The sequence below is a fragment of the Lampris incognitus genome, chromosome 8, assembly GCF_029633865.1.
Source record: "Lampris incognitus isolate fLamInc1 chromosome 8, fLamInc1.hap2, whole genome shotgun sequence".
NCBI lineage: Eukaryota > Metazoa > Chordata > Actinopteri > Lampriformes > Lampridae > Lampris > Lampris incognitus.
Genome location: NC_079218.1, coordinates 54,784,301 through 54,804,983, shown reverse-complemented (window position 1 = coordinate 54,804,983; position 20,683 = coordinate 54,784,301). Strand labels below are relative to the sequence as shown.

The following is a 20,683-nucleotide window of genomic DNA, read 5'->3' as shown; positions in this document are numbered from 1 at the left end:
TAGGCAACGGAATAGACCGTTATGCTACCCGGACGCCCCCCGTGTGAGGACTTGCTGTTTTGCAAGTACGTCCCAAGTAGAGCGACAGCTGATGAGCTCTTTAGGCTTCTTGACTGTTACCTGACAGAACATGGGCGGAAATGGGAGAACTGTGCGGGCGTTTGCACGGATGCTGCTCAGACCAGACCATGGCAGGGAAAACGAAGGGATTGCAGGCACTAATCAAGAGGGTCTCGCCAAATGCACAATGGACGCACTGTGTCATATACAGAGACGTGCTAGCATCAAGACGGATTAGCCCTGACCCAAACCAGGTTTTGACCGATCGCGTGGTCAATCTCATCAAAACAAGACCCCCGAGATTGCGGCTGTTCTCTGCACTTTGTGAGGAGATGGGAGGAGCTGAACAGTCAGCTGTGTTGTTTCACAGCGACGCTAGGTGGCTCTCGCGAGGTAAAGTGTTGTCGCGAGTCTTTGGGCTCAGAGAGGATATCCGGGTGTTTCTGGAGGAGGAGCGTATGCATGAAGTTGCAAGCAAGTTTAGTGTTGGAACAGTTTCTGATGAACCTGGCCTATTTCAGCGATATATTTAGAAAGCTGAATAAATTAAATCTTCAGCTTCAAGGCAGAGACAAGCACCTTCCTCACCTGGCAGACAAGATCAGTGCATTCACTCCAAAGCCTGAGATGTGGGCAGGTGACTTGATCAAGGAAATACTGATTTATTTGAGAGTCTGAGTGACTTTGTTAAAACCAGTGATTCTAGAGCCACCACGGCGATTTCATGTCTTAAGGAGCACATCTCTTCCCTGAGAGGATTCTTTCAAAAATACCTCCCAAACAACAGTGAATCTGAGGTATGACTGGGTGACAGATCCATTCATGCAGCAGCACCTGCTGATTTCGGCTCTGCTGAAGAGGACCAGTTCATCGAGATGACATCTGACTCCACCCTGAGGCTGAACTTTACAGCTCAGACACTGAGTAAATTCTGGCGTGGTGTGGAGAGGGAGTATCCACTCATAGGACAGAGGGCTGTGGGCATTCTGCTTCCCTTCGCCACATCCTATCTCTGTGAGATGGGCTTTTCTGCTGTTGCCTCACTTGAAACAAAGCACAGATCTAAGCTCAACATTGAACATGACTTGAGAGTGGCGGTATCAAACCTGCAACCCCGTTTTGAAAAGACGTGCAGCGCAAAACCGGCTCATTGCAGCCACTAATGCAGCGATAAGACTTGAGCTTTCACAAATGGACTTGCTCATCGTTTTTCCCGAATATCTGCATTTGTTCTTTTTTTGTCGTTGTACAGATTGAACTTTATTGTTACTGTTCTAGCAAAGTGATTTTTCAATTTTATTTCGTTTTTGTTTTTGAAAAAAAAAACCAGACTGATGGAGCAATCTAGTGACAAATGTCACAAAAAGAGGTGTGATAAAGTTGAAGTGGAACTTGCGTTTGTTATTTGCGCAACAGAAATTACTGAAAGCAAAGTGACAGGAATGTTCATGATCCTGATGTTCTTTAAATAAAGTTAAACTTGCTGCATTTTGTTGGGGCGGGGGGCATAAACATTTTTCTTCCTCATAGGGGGGCATGACAGGAAGTAGTTCGAGAACCACTGGGTTAGATACTCTTGACACTGCGCTTGACCAAGGCCCCGGCATGAGAACTTGAGGGTATATCCAGTGAGCTGCCCTTTGGCTGCCCACTGCTCCTGTTAGGGCAGGTCAAACGCAGGACACGGAGATGAATGAAGTGCAACTGTTTTGGGTAGTTTATTGTAATTCTACAGGTAGAGCGATTAAGAGCTCAAGTGATGAGTGAAATATTTGCCAATCAAGTTTAGATGACAGAAAACATCTACAATGTTCTCAATTATTTAAATATTAAATGTTCATAATCAAAGGTATATAGTACTCTAAATGCTGGTGAAATGCTGATGTGGAGGATGCAGTTGGTTGGGGGAGAGACAGAGGGGGCAAAAAGATTAGTTACTTACCAATAAATGATGCAAGTATTATAAATATTTCTTTAAACCCTTGAACAAAGTAACCCAATACTCTGCTAATGAACAGGGTACCATAATTACTATTTACTTACTTTTTTACTTTAACAAAAGCAAACAGAAGTGCTAGTCTCCCCTTTAGTCTGATGTGGTGAAGTAAAATATGGGAAAATAGAAACAATTCGAGAACAAGATGCACACTGGAATATAATTACATGAAATCTGCGGTTGGAGAGGTCAAATTAAATGTCAATACAAACTTTAGCCCCATTTTACCGCGTAAGCTCAAATCCTGACTTGACTGATATCTGTGGTAGTAAGTCTTAGGTAACGTTCTCCAGAAGGTTCCTAATGTTGCTTGGTGACCACCAAGTTCCTCAGCATGTCGAAGGAGTTGCCATCAGGCTCCACTGAGACCACACCCTTCTCCTCGCAGTACACCTGTAGGAAGCCATTGTCGTCTAGGCCTACCACCTTTGCCTCTGGTCCATCCTTACTCCAAAGGTGCACACAAGTCCCACTGAAACGAAGACAGAACAACTCAAGGTCAGACTGCTGAACAACAGATCTTTTCCATATTTACAAACCCTGTCAACTCCATCCATCCATAATCCAAACCGCCCATCCTGCTCTCAGGGTCGCGGGGATGCTGGAGTCTATCCCAGCAGCCACTGGGCGGCAGGCGGGGAGACACCGCGGACAGGACGCCCAAGCCATCACAGGGCCAACACACCCACGCACACACACACACCTAGGGACAATTTAGTACGGCCGATTCAACTGACCTACATGTCTTTGGACCGTGGGAGGAACACGGAGGAAACCCACGCAGACACGGGGAGAACATGCAAACTCCACACAGAGGATGACCCTGGACAACCCCCAAAGTTGGACTACCTCAGGGCTCGAACCCAGGACCTTCTTGCTGTGAGGCGACTGTGCCAACCACTGCGCCACCGTGCCATATCCTCTGTCATATCTACTGTACTAATTTGGATTCTGATGTCTGTGGAGCAGACAAATGATGAAAAGAAATTTCATTTTAAAGAACGTTGTTTATCAAGGATTGTACTACAGGTTAACTTGGTCGGAATGTTTTCAGTGCCCACCTGTGTATCCATCTCTTATAATAGATGGGCAGGATGGCCTCTGGTCCCTCTTGCTGGAAGACAGATATTAGCCCCTCCAGGGAAGTGACAGTGCGTGCTATGAGCTGGGACATATCCAGGGCTTCTAAACTGGAACTGTGCTCTCGGTTATGCTGCCTGACCAGGTCGTTAATACAGATGGTAGGGTTGCTGTTGCTGACATTGAAGCCGCATCCTGTAAGTTAAGAATATAATGTTAAAATCAAAATTAAATGGGCGTCCGGGAAGCATAGCGGTCTATTCCGTTGACTACCAACATGGTGATCGCCAGTTCGAATCCCTGTGTTACCTCCGGCTTGGTTGGGCGTCCTACAGACTCAGTTGGCCGTGTCTTCAGGTGGGAAGTCGGATGTGGGTATGTGTCCTGGTTGCTGCACTAGCTTCACCGCTGGTTGGTCAAGTTACCTCTATTCCCCCCAGCAAGTGCCCAGACTGACCAGAGGAGGTGCTAGTGCTGCGACCAGGACACAGACCCACATCCGGCTTCCCACCCGCAGACACAGCCAATTGTGTCTGTAGGGACGCCCGACCAAGCCTGAGGCTACACGGGGATTAGAGCTGGCGATCCCCATGTTGGTAGGCAACGGACTAGACCGCCACTCTACCCAGACGCCCCTATACCAGCATTTTTAAAAGGGAGAGCAGAGGGTTTGCTTCAACTATTGAGCTCACAATACTCAGCATTCCTGGGGAAGTGTAAGGTTCTATGAAAGAGACTCCAGGTAACTCGGCTTTGCAGAGCAAGAGAAACTCAATCGATCCAGTTAGCACATAAAATTGAAAAAAAAAACCCAAACAAAAAACGCCCAGGACTGTTTCCCAATCATCCTGTTGGAGTTGCTGCAGGAATACTGGGCACCAGGCCTACTGTTACAGCTGTTCAGTAATAGAGCTGCGTATGCCTCTTGTTGAGAAGCCATGCTGGTTCAAGGTGGGTGTTGGACTTTGACAGGGATCAATTTCATCTATACCCCCATTTTTAAATGTCCCAGATAGAATATTAAGGCAAAGAAGAGGCCTGAGGAGTATCCAGTCTGGTGACATCAGCATGGCAGCAGCTCAGTGTGGAGATGATGCTGAGCTTCTGGCTCTTTAGACTGATTCATTCATGTCATTAGACTGTCAGATTCATCTGCATTGGACTGGTTTGCTGCTGTGTGTGATGTAGTTTAGAGACAAGACTGACCATCAAATACGAGACCATGCCCCATTCAGATGGAGGGCAAGCAGCTGCAGTAAACTACACAGTCATAATTCCAAATTATGAAGGAGATCGAAACCAATCTATTTTCATCTTCCATTTACAAGACTTGTAACATGTACTAAGGTCCTACCCATAGCGTCATTGTCCAGTAACTAGTTTAATTTGACGCAATCGATAAGTAAATGTTGTAGTACTAAAGACTTTGATAATTGTTTTGAAAAACTGAAGACCTTTACCAATGAGGAGATGGAAGGTCGGTCCCATGACAGTGGAAGTCACCAGTACTCCTCCCAGCTTAACTCGATTACTGTAGTAGATGTCATTGGGCCACTTCACCCTCAGGTCTATGTTCTATGAAAAGTGGCTATGTTAGATTGACATAATGTGCAACAAACATTACAACCTACCATGAGCTAACAACCAGTACTTTTAAAGGGACAGTTGGGTTTTTTTTGGGTTTTTTTTTACATAAGATGGACTGCCTTCCTAAACAGTGATGTCGTTGCATGAATATTAGCTTGGTCAGTGTACGGAAATCTGACTGCTTGTTGCAGTCAGTTGGCCTCTTGCTAGGGCTGTCATGATCATGAAATTTTAGTTGACAGTTAATAGTCATACACTTAATTATTTATTTATTTTTGTTTTGTTTTTTTGTTGTTTTTTTGCCCCCCCCCCAATTGTACTTGGCCAGTTACCCTTTTTTCTGAGCTGTCCGTCCATCCAAGTTTGGTGAATTGGGTGGGGTGGTGGATACGTTTTTTTTTTTTTAAATTTGTGGTATTAGCTCTTTTGACCGCCACCTTTTTGCTGCAAATCCAACAAATCGCCTCCTCCAAGTTATTGGGCTCTTCTTTTTCATTTGGCTAAAAACCAAATGTGCCCCCAGCAGTGCTGTGGTGTTTGGCTTTGCAACTACATCCATGACGTTAATGTCAACACATGCTCGTCGAAATGTCGAATATTATAGAATAAGCATCTCAAGATAAACAGTTTGTTGGTGCTAATTCACCACTCATGTGCCGGGGGGGGGGGGGGGCAACAAGATGACGTCATCAAAAGAGCGCCAGTCAAACAACAAATGGTGCAAAACGGTTGTGGCTAGATGGGGTACAGCCACGGACGGAAGTGACGCAAAATCTCACCAGGCGTATTTCGTTGCTCTGGCGATAGCTAGCCTCGCTAACCTCCTGAGCTACCGCGAGTTTGGACTTTGGTTTTTAAAGCCAGACGAATGATGAGTCGGATAAATTAGTTTTAAAATAACGACAGATTCATTTAATAAAGACTGGTAATTGTGTATTTTAAATGAAATATCACTGTTGCTTGTGCGTAGATACTGCTTCCCAATGCTAGCAAGCCAGCTAAGTCTATATACAACGGTAGCTAACGTTAGCTAGTGTCTGCGACATTGTAGCTATCTATACACAGAGAAAAAATTATATTTAAAATGTTAATTCTGTGCATTTATCCTTATTAAGTAATTGCGTTTGCCACACTGTGAAAATAGCCTTCGTGGGCTCCTTCTGAATTTGCCGCCATGTCTCTCAGGAGGTTAGCTAGACCAGTGTTTCTCAACCGGGGGTCCGCGGACCCCTAGTGGTCCGTGGTGTAATTGCAAGGGGTCCGTGAAAATAAAATATCTTTAAAAAAAGGATCCTATGACATTTATAGAAATAGGATTATTTTACTCAAATGTGACTGAGACCTTTATCTACCTAAACTATAAAGGGTAACAGGACTTTTTTCTCTAATTACATCTGTTTCACAAGTGTAATTTATTGTATTTTAATAAGAGATCTCGCTACCGTTTGCATTGTTAAAAGTTACTGCATAAAAATTCTGCTGTTACATCTATCTGAAAGTTACTAAATACATATTCTGTTTTGTTACAAATATCTGAAAGTTACTGAATACATATTCTGTTTTGTTACATATATCTGAAAGTTACTGAATACATATTCTGTTTTGTTAACTATATCTAAGTTACAACTGAAAGCTCTTATTTTTGCCCCAAAGAGTGAATAAATGCTATAATGCAATTTAAAATGCAGTTTCTACCGAATTGCAACCCCCCTCCCCCAAGATCAGGTGGAGGGGTCCTCAGGGTAGATCAAAAATACGCAGGGGGTCCAGGACCCCAGAAAGGTTGAGAACCACTGAGCTAGACTAGCTAGCGCCATGGCAACGAAATATGCCCGGCGAGATTTTGCGTCACTTCCTTCCGTGGCTATACCTCATCTAGCCACAACCGTGGAAAACGACGTGGAACTTGTGATGGAAATATGACATTTCTGTTAGTTTCACCCAGTTGTTTTTATACAAATGAATGGAAACGATTCTACGATTACCCAAAATGATCATGGCCAGGTCAAATAATCGCGATCAGGCGATTACGTAATAATTGTGACAGCCCTAAAGCTTGCTGGAGAAAAATGAACGGCAGCAAAACAACATGTGACGTTTAAGAACACCGGTGTATCACCAAGGTACCATACACAACCATTCTGCCACAAACAAATTAGTGCAAAGACGTAACATCTGTCTGTGAGAAGAAAGCACTGGTAATACATGTAAGACGTAGTCTGCTGTGAATGGGTAGAGCTGTAGTGGTTATGGGGATACATAATTCCCCTTATTGAGCTGGTAGGAACGTTAGTTTACAGCTGCTGTTTCCTCGGTTCGGGTTTACAGTGACACACTTCCGCTGCGCGGGTTTTTTGTTGTAATGGTGGAAGGAATAGATGGTGCACGTTGTGTAGCCGAAAGAGAAAGTTGTCACGACTCCTGCTTGTGCTCCTCTACAGAACTTTTTTTTGGTTGCATTTTGTGTTTTCACTTGAACTGTTTTTCTTAGCTGACGGTTTGCTTCTGTTCATTCTTCTTGCTAGGCTGCTGACGCGCTGCACCAAGTGGCCAGATGCTCCAGCACGGGACTCAGACCAGGCTGAAGTCCACGCATCGACATCACCACCAGTTAGGAAGTCATCCATTTTATGTCAAAAAAACCGAACTATCCCTTTAAGTCACGTAGTAAAATGCAGGCTATATTTGCGTAATACACTGTTGACATCTCAGTTTTCAGTGTGGATAGAAACTGATTTTGATCAGGGCGTAAAATCACATTTTCTTTTCAGTCGGTTTATTTCAAGCAAAAATGGTATTTTAATGTTGCCATTCTTGCGTTCCACCCCAAACATAACATTCCCAAACCAGTTACGACACAATAAAATAGCAGTTAGCACTGTTCTTTTTAACAAACATTTAAAATGGAGAAAATGGAGAAATCAGGAAAAATGTAAAAGGTAAAATGCTAAATATTTGTCTACCAACACGGGGATCACCTGTTTGAATCCCTGTGTTACCTCCGGCTTGGTCAGGCATCCCTACAGACTCAATTGGCCGTGTCTGCGGGTGGGAAGCCGGATGTGGGTATGTGTCCTGGTCGCTGCACTAGTGCCTCCTCTGGTCGGTCGGGGCACCTGTTCGGGGGGTTTGGGGGACTGGGGGGAATAGCGTGATCCTCCCACGCGCTACGTCCCCCTGGTGAAACTCCTCACTGTCAGGTGAAAAGAAGCGGCTGGTGACTCCACATGTATCGGAGGAGGCATGTGATAAGTCTGCAGCCCTCCCCGGATCGGCAGAGGAGGTGGAGCAGCGACCGGGACGGCTCGCAAGAGTGGGCTAATTGGCCAGATACAATTGGGGAGAACGAAACCCCCCCCCCCAAATATTTCTGGGTAATGTTATTGGTGTGAAATATAAAATTGAAATTATAAAAGGTCATGTCAGGTAATCTACACAGCAGGCCAGCCCTCATGACTCGTTAACGGGTGATGTGAAAAAGAATTGGTAATGATAAATTAAAGTAATTCTGCATGTAAATATAAGGCTCACATGTACATTTGTTGTGATGGGAAGGTGAATAAAGAACGCTGATGGTGTAGTTTTCGTCTGTCTACTCAACCTCCTCCCTACTGTCAAGCTGCTGACAAGTGGAATATGCAAATATGTATTGTATTGTAAAGGGCATGTGAATAAGCCTGGCATCATCTTCTTCTACTTTCGGCTGCTCCCATTAGGGGTCGCCACAGCGGTTCACCCCTTTCTATCACTTCCTGTCCTCTGGAGCTTCCTTTGTCACGCCAACGTCCTGAATGTCCTCCTTCACCACATCCATAAACCTCCTCTTTGGCCTTCGTCTTTTCTTTTCTTTTGAATAAGCCTGAAATACCTTGCTTTAATACAGAACAACAATGCTCAGCAAGTAGCACCGGGTGTTGCGTCACTCCATGACTCTTTCATTCACAGGCGAGATAATGTGTGTTTTCGATTCAAAGCATTACTGTCAAAGTCTGTATTTTAATGTAAATGTAGTCTTATATTCAGAAAACTTTCATAACTTAAGTGAGATCAATTGATCTCGGTCCATCTGTGGATTACGCAAGCTAGTGAACTAAGTACTGAATGTGGACATTCATTCATCTTCAGCCGCTTCTCCAGGGTCGGGTCGCGGTGGCAGCAAGCTAAGTAGGGCACTCCAGACATAGCCTTCTCCAGGGTCGGGTCGCGGTGGCAGCAAGCTAAGTAGGGCACTCCAGACGTTCCTCTCCCCGGGAACGCCATCCAGCTCCTCCTGGGGGATCCCAAGGCGTTCCCAGGTCAGATTGGACATGTAGTCCTTCCAACGAGTTCTGGGTCTACCCTGGCGTCTCCTCCCAGTTGGACATGCCTAGTAAACCTCCAGCATCTTAATCAGATGCCCGAACCACTTCAACTGGCTCCTTTCGACGCGAAGGAGCAGCGGCTCTACTCCGAGCTCCCTCCGGATGTCCGAGCTCCTCACCCTAAGGCTGAGCCCAGACACCCTATGGAGGAAACTCATTTCAGCCGCTTGTATCCACGATCTCACCCTTTCAGTCACTACCCAAAGCTCATGACCATAGGTGAGGGTTGGAACGAAGATTGACTGGTAAATTGAGAGGTTTGTCTTCCAGCTCAGCTCCCTGCGCCAATCCACCTGTCAATCTCCTGCTCCATCCTACCCTCACTCGTGAACAAGACCCCGAGATACTTGAATGTGGACATGATGGGTGAAAAGACTGGAGCAGGTGTTTCAGGAAGAGACGGCAGTGACAGCACACAATGAATAAGAACACTATTTAATTTATTTAATGAAGGCACGCGAAGACATCATATAGATCCAAAAACATTTGTGAGTTTGAAAGTAAAACAGGAAATAATACTTCTTGAGGAAATCTTAATTGCATTTGAGAAAAAAAAATGTTCTTGTTGAACACTACATAAAATGGAAAAATAATGGTATTAACCGGTAATAGAGATTTCAATTTAATGTTTCTGCTCAAGAACAATGATAGATGATTAAGTTTTCATTTTTGTTCCAGGTGAAATATTGTTTGTTTCTAGTTTTCGTCTTCATTCCTTGAACTGGCGCGGAGCCCTGATGTTGGTAGTTGACATGTACTTCTGCTTCTCCATTTGGCTAGAGCTGAGGGAGATTCAACTCATTTTTTGTTTTTGCTGATTAAAAAAAGTGGCTGTACAATGTTCAACTCAAAATATCAACTCAAAAAATGTAAAATATGGATGACATTAAAGAGCTTTGGGCTTGTGCTTTGGGTAATTTTTGTGCTAAAAGATGAATTTTCCCTCCAGTTTTTTTGTCTTTAGCAGACTAAAGTGTGTTTTTTTTCTAGTATTTTATTTGTACTTCCTGCCTTTCATTCTTGACAAGCTCTTTACTGAGAAGAAGCAACCCCACAGCACGCTGCCACCACAACAATGTTGGCTGGGAGATGTGCCGTTTGTGCCTGCACCAAATGTAACTGTGGCAAACTAATGCCACAGCCAAGGTTCTGTGGGACAGAGAGCCGATGCTATTTAATCTGCCCCGAGTTCATTAGGCTAACTCGAGAAGATGGTCTACACCCCTCTCCGCCACACTCTTCCTCCCACTCTTTGAGACAGGGAAGGAAACCTGGCTGAAGACTACCACCCTGACCCCACAGAAGTGCACTGGAGAGACAAAAGGGTGGCTGCATCTTTTCCCTCAGGAGGGATCCAGGGCTCTGACTTCCTTAGGTGTGGTGGCTAGCTGTCCAGATTCTGACTCAGGGTTACCAAACCTCACTTGGCTATCCACCAGAATGTCCCTATTGCAAAATCTTCCTGCAGTCCACTTGTGGAGGAGCCTTTCCCTGCCCCTTCACCCGACTGCCCCACCTGGGAAAGCCCAGCCACCTGGACCATAGCCCCTCTCAGCTCCCCTCCATGAGGTGGCTTCCAGCCATCAGACTCACCAGCTGGGAGTTGTGGTGACAGCCACAGTTAGGGAGGCACATGGACTTCAGACTGCAGGGTTTGCCGTTGGGCAAGAAACACTTGCAGCAGGTGGGATGGAACCGGCTGGCCAGGGCTGCTGTGGTTGGCCATTTGTCGGCCTCACAGTAGCATTTCTCAACAGTTTCCCACTTGCCAGGCTGCTCATTTTGGAAGGACGGCCTGATCTAGGCAGTGTCCGTGTGGTGTGATGCTTTTATTTCTTGATGATGGAGCAGCCTGTGCTCAAAGGGTTAAGAGGTGTACCCATCATGAGACAGGTACAAGAAATGTACCCGTCTCGTGATGTGATTTGCAAAAACTTTATCCCTGATTTGCTTTGAAAGGTATTTGGTCTTCATGGTCGAGTCTTTGTTTCAAATTCACTTACCTGACCATATAGTAGGTGTCCCCCCCTGACATCTACCATTATTTATTTATTTAGAGCCACTGTTAACGCACACAACCAGAGACTGCTTAATTTGGGGATTTGTTAAGGTAAATTAATTGTTACCACTGTAAATAGCAATAGAAAAACTTAATTGTCCAGATGTTTTTGTTTTGTTTGGTGTGTCTCTGTACAATGGAAAATAAGGTATATATATATATATATATACAAAAAAGAAAGAAAAGAAAAACTATATTGTCCACACAAGTGGAGATTTGTCATTGGCAACACTTGGCATATACACATAATGCACACACAAGAAAACAACATAAGCACCAAGCTCATGAATACATAAATACATTTAAATCAGTTAAAACAGAATGTGATTTGAAAAGATGGGAGTGAAAATAAATAATCACATGCAAGGTTACCAGTGAACTGCCTACGTTTGGTTTAAAAAAGTTAATTTTATGAATAAAATCAGTTTCCATCAAAATATTTGTTCCCAGGTACAAAAAACTGACTTTCTTTTCAAGTTTCCCAATTTATTTCTGCTCGTGGCAGCAGATTTAAAACTTATCTTCTGTTGGTGAAAGTCACTGGCTTTTCTCACATTGATTTCCGGAGCATTTAATTCACACTAGTTCAGAAGGTCATTAACATCCTTAAAATACCATGAATCTGCAAAAATCACAATATGGGGGCTGGGTGGGTGGGTGGGGGGGGGGCGTCTGAATAGTTAAGCAATCCTTCTAATTAAGTTTTTTTTTCTCTTTAGTTTTTGCTGACATTAACTTAAAGTTATTTTATCCTTGAAATTCTTTGGTTTGAGGATTCAGTGTTAGAGAAAAATGTTTGCAAATGAAGTTGTAATTTTAATTTTAAATATAATAATATAAATTTAATAAATAAATATGAATTTAATAAATATAATGTAATATTAATTTCACATAATAGGACGTCCAGTAAAGGGTCTGAACCCTTTAGAAAGCCACTGTATTTAGGTTACATACTTGATATCCGGGCAGGGTGCGTACGGCCTCCACCACAGCCAGGGCAGCCAGATGCTGCAGGAAGGGAATCCGCTGACCAAGCCTGGAGTTTAGCTCCACCTGAACATTCAATGTGAACATGGCGCAGCCCTTGGGACTCAGCCAAACATTCCCTCGACGGCCTGAAGTATCGTTAAAAAGACAAAAAGACAAGTGGATGGCAGTAAAACTGGTAAGAAATAACAATAAGAAATGCTTTTGCTAGTATTTCTACCAAATACATATAATGTTTTTATCACATTTAGCTAAGCTCTATAGAAGTGCTGGACATCCTTTTTCACAATACACTTGATAGATAAGTTGACTGCAGGTCAACAATGGGAGGACAATGTCCATCCATCCATCCATTATCCGAACTATTTATCTTGCTCTCAGGGTCGCGGGGATGCTGGAGCCTACAGTCATTGGGTGGCAGGCGGGGAGACACCCTGGACAGCCCACCAGGACATCACACTGGGCTCTCTCTCTCTCTCACACACACACACACACACACACACACACACACACACACACACACACACACACACACACACACACACACACACACACACACACAGTTAAGTTTGTTAAGATAACTTTTGTTGGTGCCTATAATACAGTTAATACGGTAGCGTTTTGTTAGTCACTTCTACTAGAGTCTTTACGGTAACCCTGCTGTTAGGAGGAAGGCGTGCTGCTAGTGAAAGGCACTTGTTGAAATGTTTGGTAGGCTGTTGCCACTTGCTGTTGAGAGCGCAATTAAAACTCAGTTAAATAAGTACAGTTGTCTTATTTGAAACTAACATTGGTAGCAGAGGATGGCTGCCGCGAATGACTTCAGACAGCCTCCTGGATCTGATGAAAAGAAGCCGTATGAAAACTGGAAAAATGAAGTGGAAATATGGAGACGGGCGACGAACTTGGACAAGAAAAAGCAAGCGTTTGCTGTGGCTCTATCGTTGACAGGTAGAGCGAGGGATACTGCTTTAGGAATAAATGTGGATGATCTAAATGAGTATGATGGAATGACCACTTTGATTGGGGAACTTGACACGGTTTTTTTTGAGAGAAGAGAAAGACCAGGCTTACGAAGCCTATTCTGAGTTTGATCGAATAGCGAGGGAAAATGGCGTCTCGATGGTGGACTTTATTGTTGATTTTGAACAGAAATACAACAGGATCCGTAAATTCGAGATGGTTCTGCCCAACGCTGTTTTGGCGTTTAAACTACTGGATGTAGCAGGTCTTGGTGTGAAAGACAAGTAACTGGCATTGACTGCATGTGGTAAGCACACTTTTGATGATATGAAGTCAGCACTGAAACGCATATTCGGAGGAAAACATGAGCAGAAGGCGGGAGCCAATAACGTGAGTCAGGATGCAGCCTACTACACAGATCAAAGAAAACCGCAGCCACGAGCCCAAAGTGCGCAAGCTAGAGGACCACTCGCAGGCACAAATCCACTTGATAAGTATGGAAGACGAACAAAGTGTGGGATTTGTCAAAGCACATTCCACTGGGTGAAAGATTGCCCACATAAGAAAGAACATGTAAAGATGACAGAAGAAAAATGCACAGAAGAACCTGATGAGTGTAATGTAACACTGTTTTCTAAGGAATCGGATATGGAAATATTCATGGTTGAGGCTCTGGGATCAGCTGTCATTGACACGGCGTGCACAAGGACTGTTTGTGGTGAAAAATGGCTGAATAACTATGTAGGGGGACTAAATGAGAAAGAAGTACAGAAAATAGTTAACAGAGAGTAGCAAGCCTTTTAAGTTTGGGGATGGGCGAGTTGTACATTCGACAAAAAGGTCAAGATACCAGCCAAGATAGGAGAAACAAAATGCTGTATAGAAACAGAAGTGGTCCCATCTGACATCCCTTTACTGCTGAGTAAAACTTCGCTAAAGAGAGCAGGAGCTGTGCTGAACTTGGAGAACGATACAGCAATAATGTTTCAGCAACCGGTAGCTCTGGAGATGACCTCCTCAGGACACTACTGTCTGAACATAAAGGATAATGAGTCCCCATGCGATACATATGCGAATGTGGTCCTGGCCATCACAGAGAATATGACTAAGGAACAAAAACACAAAGCTTTACTGAAACTTCACAAGCAATTCAGACATGCATCAGTTGACAAATGAAGAAGCTGCTGATAAATGCTGGAAACACTGATGATGAGAGCACTGCTACTCTAGAAGAGATAGTAGGAAAATGTGAGATATGTCTTAAGTACAGCAAGCCTAAGCCCAATCCTGCTGTTGGTCTGCCCATGGCCTCCCGATAAAATGAGACTGTGGCAGTAGTCTGAGCTAGCTAGCATGAGCTAGAACCGAATGTGTGGTACCTGCACATTATCGATCACTTCACACGCTTCACTGCGGGTGGCATTGCGACCTCAAAGAAACCAAGTGTGATAGTAAAATGCTTTGTACATTCCTGGATCAGTGTCCATGGTCCACCGGAGCGTCTCTTCAGCGACAATGGCAGCGAGTTCAATAATGAGGAAATAAGAGACATGGCAGAGAACTTCAACATCGAGAGAGAGATGACTGCTGGCTATAGTCCATGGAGCAATGGCTTGCTGGAATGCCATAACCAAACGCTCACAGAGATAATGCTGAAGGTAAAACTTGACAACGGAGTTGACTGGAAAACTGCACTGGATTGGGCACTCATGGCAAAGAACACAATGCAGAATGTACATGGCTTCAGCCCACATCAGCTGGTGTTTGGACAGAATCCGAATCTTCCCTCTGTGTTAGTGGATCAGCCACCTGCTTTGCTGCTTTGGAGGAAACTACTATGAGTGCATGGGTGGGACAGCACATAACAGCATTACATGCAGCAAGGAAAGCTTTCACAGAGGCAGAGTGCTCAGAGAGAATCAGAAGAGCTCTACGAAAGCAACTTCGTCCAACAGATGAGAAGTATGAAACTGGGGACAAGGTGTTCTACAAAAGGACAGACTGTGTTGAGTGGAAAGGTCCTGGAGTCGTGATAGGACAAGATGGGGTGGTGATCTTTGTACGCCATGGTGGGACCTATGTCAGGGTTCATCATTCTAGGCTGCGGAATGTTGATAAGAGTGAAGTAGGTGCTAGTGGGGGTCTAGAGCACCCTGGGGAGAATGTTACTGAGGGCAATATGAATGTACCTGTTACTGATAGTGATGTGGATGTTGTTAACAATAACAGTGGGAACATACCTGGCACTGATTGTGACATAGATGTTGATATGAACAATGACGGTGAGGCTGGGGGTGTTACAGACAATGATACAGATGTCACTGAAGGTAACAATCATAAGGATAATCAACAGACAGGCATAAAGGTAGGAGCCTCCCTAGGACTGAAAACAGGTCAAACAATCAGCTTTGTGGATAATGTAACAGGTGCCTCTCACAGAGCTAAAGTGATGGGACGAGCAGGAAAGGCTACAGGAAATAACAGAAACTGGTACAACCTACAGTACTTAGAACCATCTGACATCGCTGGTACTATGGGGTCAGCTGATCTTACTAAGGTAGACAATCTTCAGGTTAATCCACTGGATAGTGTAGAACTATGCTCTGAATGCAGGGAAATGATGTATTAGTCACAGATGGTGTTTCATTTGATAAGGCTAAACTAGATGAAATCAGTAGCTGGAAAAATAATGGGGTGTTTGAGGAGGTAAAAGATATGGGTCAAAGGCATGTGTCCACTAGATGGGTATGTACACTGAAAGAAACCCCTGATGGTATAATACCCAAAGCGTGTCTTGTGGCTAGGGGTTTTGAAGAATTCAACACTAAAGATCTACAGAAGCACTCACCTACATGCTCATCAGAGTCCCTCTGACTACTCATGTCAGCTCTATGTCAGAAAAAGTGGACATTAAACTCTATGGACATCAAGTCAGCTTTTCTTCAGGGAATGGAGCTGTCTCGGGACATCCACGTTCGCTCAACTCCTGAGGCTCAAAGTGAGGGAACGTTGTGGAAGCTCAAAAAATGTGTCTATGGACTCGCTGATGCATCGCTCTACTGGTACAACAGAGTCAAAGCAACGATGCTGAAAACAGAGGCCACAATGTCACAAGTTGATCCTGCTGTTTTCTATTGGGTTGATGAAGATTGTAATGTGACTGGTGTCCTTGCCTGTCATGTGGATGATTTTATCTGGGGTGGCTCTCACAAATTTGCCACCACAATCATTCCCCATCTCAAAACAGTTTTCCAAGTGGGACGTGAAGAACAGGACAACTTTCGCTATGTGGGGATGGAACTAGCCACAGTAGATGGAGAAGTGCACATGCAACAAGAGATCTACATAAAGAATCTTCAGCCCATTCTCATAGACTCATCAAGAGCATTGCAGCGTGATGCTCTTCTCACAGAGTGTGAGACTGACAAACTAAGGTCAAAGATAGGACAACTCCTATGGGTGGCTAGACAGAGTAGGCCAGATATCATGTTTGATACATGCGCCCTTGCAGCCAGTCTAAAACATGCTACTGTACAGACCATGCATGAAGCAAATAAGGTAGTAAGAAAACTGAAATCAGAACGTGTCACCCTAAAGTTTCAGAACTTAGGAAATGAGGACTCTTTGAAGTTTGTTGTTTTCAGTGACGCTTCCATGGGAAACCTCCCAGATGGGGGAACACAAGGAGGACATCTCATCGTGCTGATGGACGAGGAAGGAAGATTCTCGCCAATCTGCTGGCAATCAAAAAGGATCAGAAGAGTGGTTCGGAGCATGCTGGCAGGAGAGACACTTGCCCTTGCTGATGGTATTGATAATGCCATATTTCTGTCCTCCCTCTACTCTGAACTTACCACAGGAAAGGTCCAACAGCACACCCTACCTGTGATGTGTGTAACAGACAACTACTCCCTTGTGGATGCCATCAAGTCCACTAAGTCAGTGACTGAGAAACGACTGAGGCTAGAAATAAGTGGCATCAAAGAACTTATCCAGAACAAAAGGATTCATCGTATTCTGTGGTCAGCTACAAAGGAACAGCTGGCAGACTGTCTGACCAAAAAGGGAGCCTCTTCCCCGGTATTGCTTAAGGCACTGAATAATGGACAATGGAAGCTAGATGACTGAGTCTGACTGTTGATAACTGAGCATTTGTTTTGTTTTCCTGAAATATTATCCTTGCAGTTTTTGTTTTTTAAAAAAAGAGGGAAGATTGTTAAGTTTGTTAAGATGACTTTTGTTGGTGCCTATAATACAGTTAATACGGTAGCCTGTTTTGTTAGTCACTTCTACTGCAGTCTTTACGGTAACGCTGCTGTTAGGAGGAAGGTGCGCTGCTAGTGAAAGGCACTCGTCGAAATGTTTGGTAGTCTGTGGCCACTTGCTGTTGAGAGTGCAAATAAAACTCAGTTAAATAAGTACAGTTGTCTTATTTGAAACTAACACACGCACACCTAGGGGCAATTTAGTATGGCCGATTCACCTGACCCACATGTCTTTGGACTGTGGGAGGAAACCGGAGCACCCAGAGGAAGCCCACACAGACACAGGGAGAACATGCAAACTCCACACAGAGGATGACCCAGGACGACCCCACCTGCCAGCCAATGACTGCTGGGATAGGTTCCAGCATCCCTTCGACACTGAGAGCAGGATAAGCAGTTTGGATAATGGATGGATGGAATAGATGGATGGATAGCAGACACACTGTTTTCTTCCAGATAAGTAGGATTTAAGCCAAGAGAGCTAGGCCAGAGACACCACAATTAAAATTTATTCTGTCTAATAGTATACAGCTATCAGTGCTGTCAAAGGCTGCACTGAGGTCCAGTAGAGGTGCACAGAAGTAGAATCAGAGTCCATAGCAAGTAGAAGATCATCCACCACTCTGGTCAGAGCAGTTTCAGTGGAGTGACAGTCTCTGAAAGCCAATTGAAAAGGACCATATAGGTACTTTTCTTTTATAGGGGTCAAAAGTTGTTGACCCAAAACTTTCTCTAGTACTTTAGAAAAGAAGGGAAGATTAGAGACTAGTCGATAGTTAGTAAGAGACCTATTGGAAAAAAACACCACAAGTAATTGATAAATTAACAATGTCGAGCATTGTAGGGCCCAGAAAAGGCCAGAGGTCTTTAAAAAGTTTTGCTGGTAATGGGTCAAGCAGGCATGGTGGCGCAGTGGTTAGCACGGTCGCCTCACAGCAAGAAGGTCCTGGGTTTGAGTCTCAGGGTAGTCCAACCTTGGGGGTCGTCCCGGGTTGTCCTCTGTGTGGAGTTTGCATGTTCTCCCCGTGTCTGCGTGGGTTTCCTCCGGGGGCTCCGGTTTCCTCCCACGGTCCAAAGACATGTAGGTCAGGTGAATTGGCCACACTAAATTGTCCCTAGGAATGAATGGGTGTGTGTGCGTGTGTGTACATACACACAGGGTGTTGTGATGCGTCTAGTGCAGCAGTGTGTAGTTGGAGGGAAGGTGCATGTGTTCTTCCAACCCGCTTGTGTCCTTCCTGCCCTTAGCTTGCTGCCGCTGGCTAGCCTCTGTGGCGAATAGGGAAGCATCCTAGCATGTAAGCCTTCCCTTGCCAGTACATAGCCTCTCCTTCACCAAGACTCCTGCCAGGCCTCCCCGTGGCCACACGTGGTAACTGGGGTCTTGCGGCCCCAGGCTAACTTGGCAGGGGATCTCGGAGCAGCAGTGGGCCCCAGAGATATGGTGTGCAGGCCCACCCTGGTGGACATGCCCTGGCACCTATCAACCACTGCCCCGCTGCCTTGTGGGTGAGTCTGGGAAGACATAAGGCTAAGGGAGCTTACCCCAACAGAAAAGCAAGCTGTGGCGGCACGCTTCGAGGCGGTTTCCAAAAAACTGGATTTCCGGCAGCCCCCTGCAGTTGTGCGGAGGTGCCGGTCGTCTAGGGATCCCCCTTGCCATCGGAACCATCTCCTCTACAATCAAGTCATGTGGCGTTGGGAGAAGCGCACCCCCCATGCCACTTTAAAAACCATCTCTGCGCAGGTATCTTCTGCTATCTGAGTCCTCAAAGGACCCACAAACAGAAGAAGATGGTCATCATTGGGCACGATGGACAACCAGCAAGCAAGCAAGCGTGTGTGTGTGTGTGTGTGTGTGCGTGCGTGCGTGCGTGTGCGTGTGTCGGCCCTGTGATGGCCTGGCGGCCTGTCCAGGGTGTCTCCCCGCCTGCCGCCCAATGACTGCTGGAATAGGCTCCAGCATCCTCGCGACCCTGAGAGCAGGATAAGCGGTCAAGATAATGGATGGATGGATGGGTCAAGTAGGCAATTAGTCGGCTTAGAAGCTGACACGAGCTTAGTCCAAGTATCAACAGAGACAGTCTCAAAAGCTTTAATAACAGGGACTATCTGTATTGATATGAATCTGTACGAACAAGAATTTGGTAAGTAATGTTTACCTTCATATGGCCTGTTAATGTCACATGTACAAATTCATACATTTGAGGAAGAACCTGTGTGTGTGTGTGTGTGTGTGTGTGTGTGTGTGTGTGTGTGTGTGTGTGTGTGTGGGTGGGTGGGGTGCATGTGCACAAAATATGTGCTGCAGTATGGATCGACACTCACCTTTGCCTCGGGTTTGTCGTCCAGCAATAGCTATTAACCCTGTTTTCTTTGATAAGTGAAGCGTTAGCCTGGGTAGAAACATGAGAGAGATGAGGGAATAATGAGGAACAAAAGAATTATGTTTAAACATGAAAACTGATTTACAAAACTGATTTACAAAACACTTGTTGGATCATTTCCACATTATTGATTGCTTCCTTATTGTGCATTTGGCAAGAAGGAAGGATTGATGCGATCTCAAGTGGACCTTAGGTCGACTGAAAGTTTGTCAGACTAATATCACCCAGGTGCTCCAGTGAAGATGCAGGAATGCTAGTTCATGGGCTAAAAGAGGCGACGCATAGGGAGCCATTTATGTTCAATGATGTTAGCATGTTAAAATTTGGCTTGCCGCCGGTTCGAATCCCTGTGTTACCTCCAGTTTGGTAGGGCGTCCCTACAGACAAAATTGGCTGTGTCTGTGGGTGGGAAACCGGATGTGGGTATGTGTCCTGGTCGCTGCACTAGCACCTCCTCTGGTCGGTCGGGGCACCTGTTCGAGGGGAGGGAGAACTCAGGGGAATAGCGGGATCCTCCCATGCGCTATGTCCCCCTGTGGAAACTCCTCACTGTCAGGTGAAAAGAAATGGCTGGTGACTCCAGATGGATCGGAGGAGGCATGTGGTAGTCTGCAGCCCTCCCCGGAACAGCAGAGGGGGTGGAGCAGCGACTGGGACGGCTCGGGAGAGTGGGGTAATTGGCCGGATACAATTGGGGAGAAAAAGGGGGAAAAACATCCCCCCTAAAAAACTTGACATGGGCATCTTACTGCAGACTCTTAATGCTGGCAAGCTAAATAATGACTCCTTAAAGCCATGGGCAGGGTATTTGGCCAAGTACAATTGGGGAGAAAAAGGAGAAAAATCCAAAAAAACAAAAACAAAACACATTGGATGTGAGATGATCCATTGCTGACAGGACTTGTGGAACTGACGCGACACTGACAGCGATTGAATTC

General features: G+C 45.1%; 1 protein-coding gene across 3 annotated transcripts in view; it reads right to left on the bottom strand.

Annotated features, from left to right (window-relative positions):
- Positions 1–1,164: 1,164 nt before the first annotated feature.
- hlcs (holocarboxylase synthetase (biotin-(proprionyl-CoA-carboxylase (ATP-hydrolysing)) ligase)) overlaps positions 1,165–20,683 on the bottom strand; it is a 44,830-nt gene continuing 25,311 nt past the window's right edge. For 2 of the 3 annotated variants that reach the window (XM_056284979.1, XM_056284980.1), the window contains 5 exons: positions 19,687–19,754; positions 12,098–12,258; positions 4,597–4,711; positions 3,118–3,331; positions 1,165–2,528 (listed from right to left, as the gene is read on the bottom strand). In XM_056284979.1, coding sequence (XP_056140954.1) covers positions 2,357–2,528; positions 3,118–3,331; positions 4,597–4,711; positions 12,098–12,258; positions 19,687–19,754 — 730 coding nt within the window. In that variant the 3' untranslated portion in view covers positions 1,165–2,356. The remainder of the gene's footprint in view (positions 2,529–3,117; positions 3,332–4,596; positions 4,712–12,097; positions 12,259–19,686; positions 19,755–20,683) is intronic. The other variant, XR_008810609.1, reaches the window with a different exon arrangement.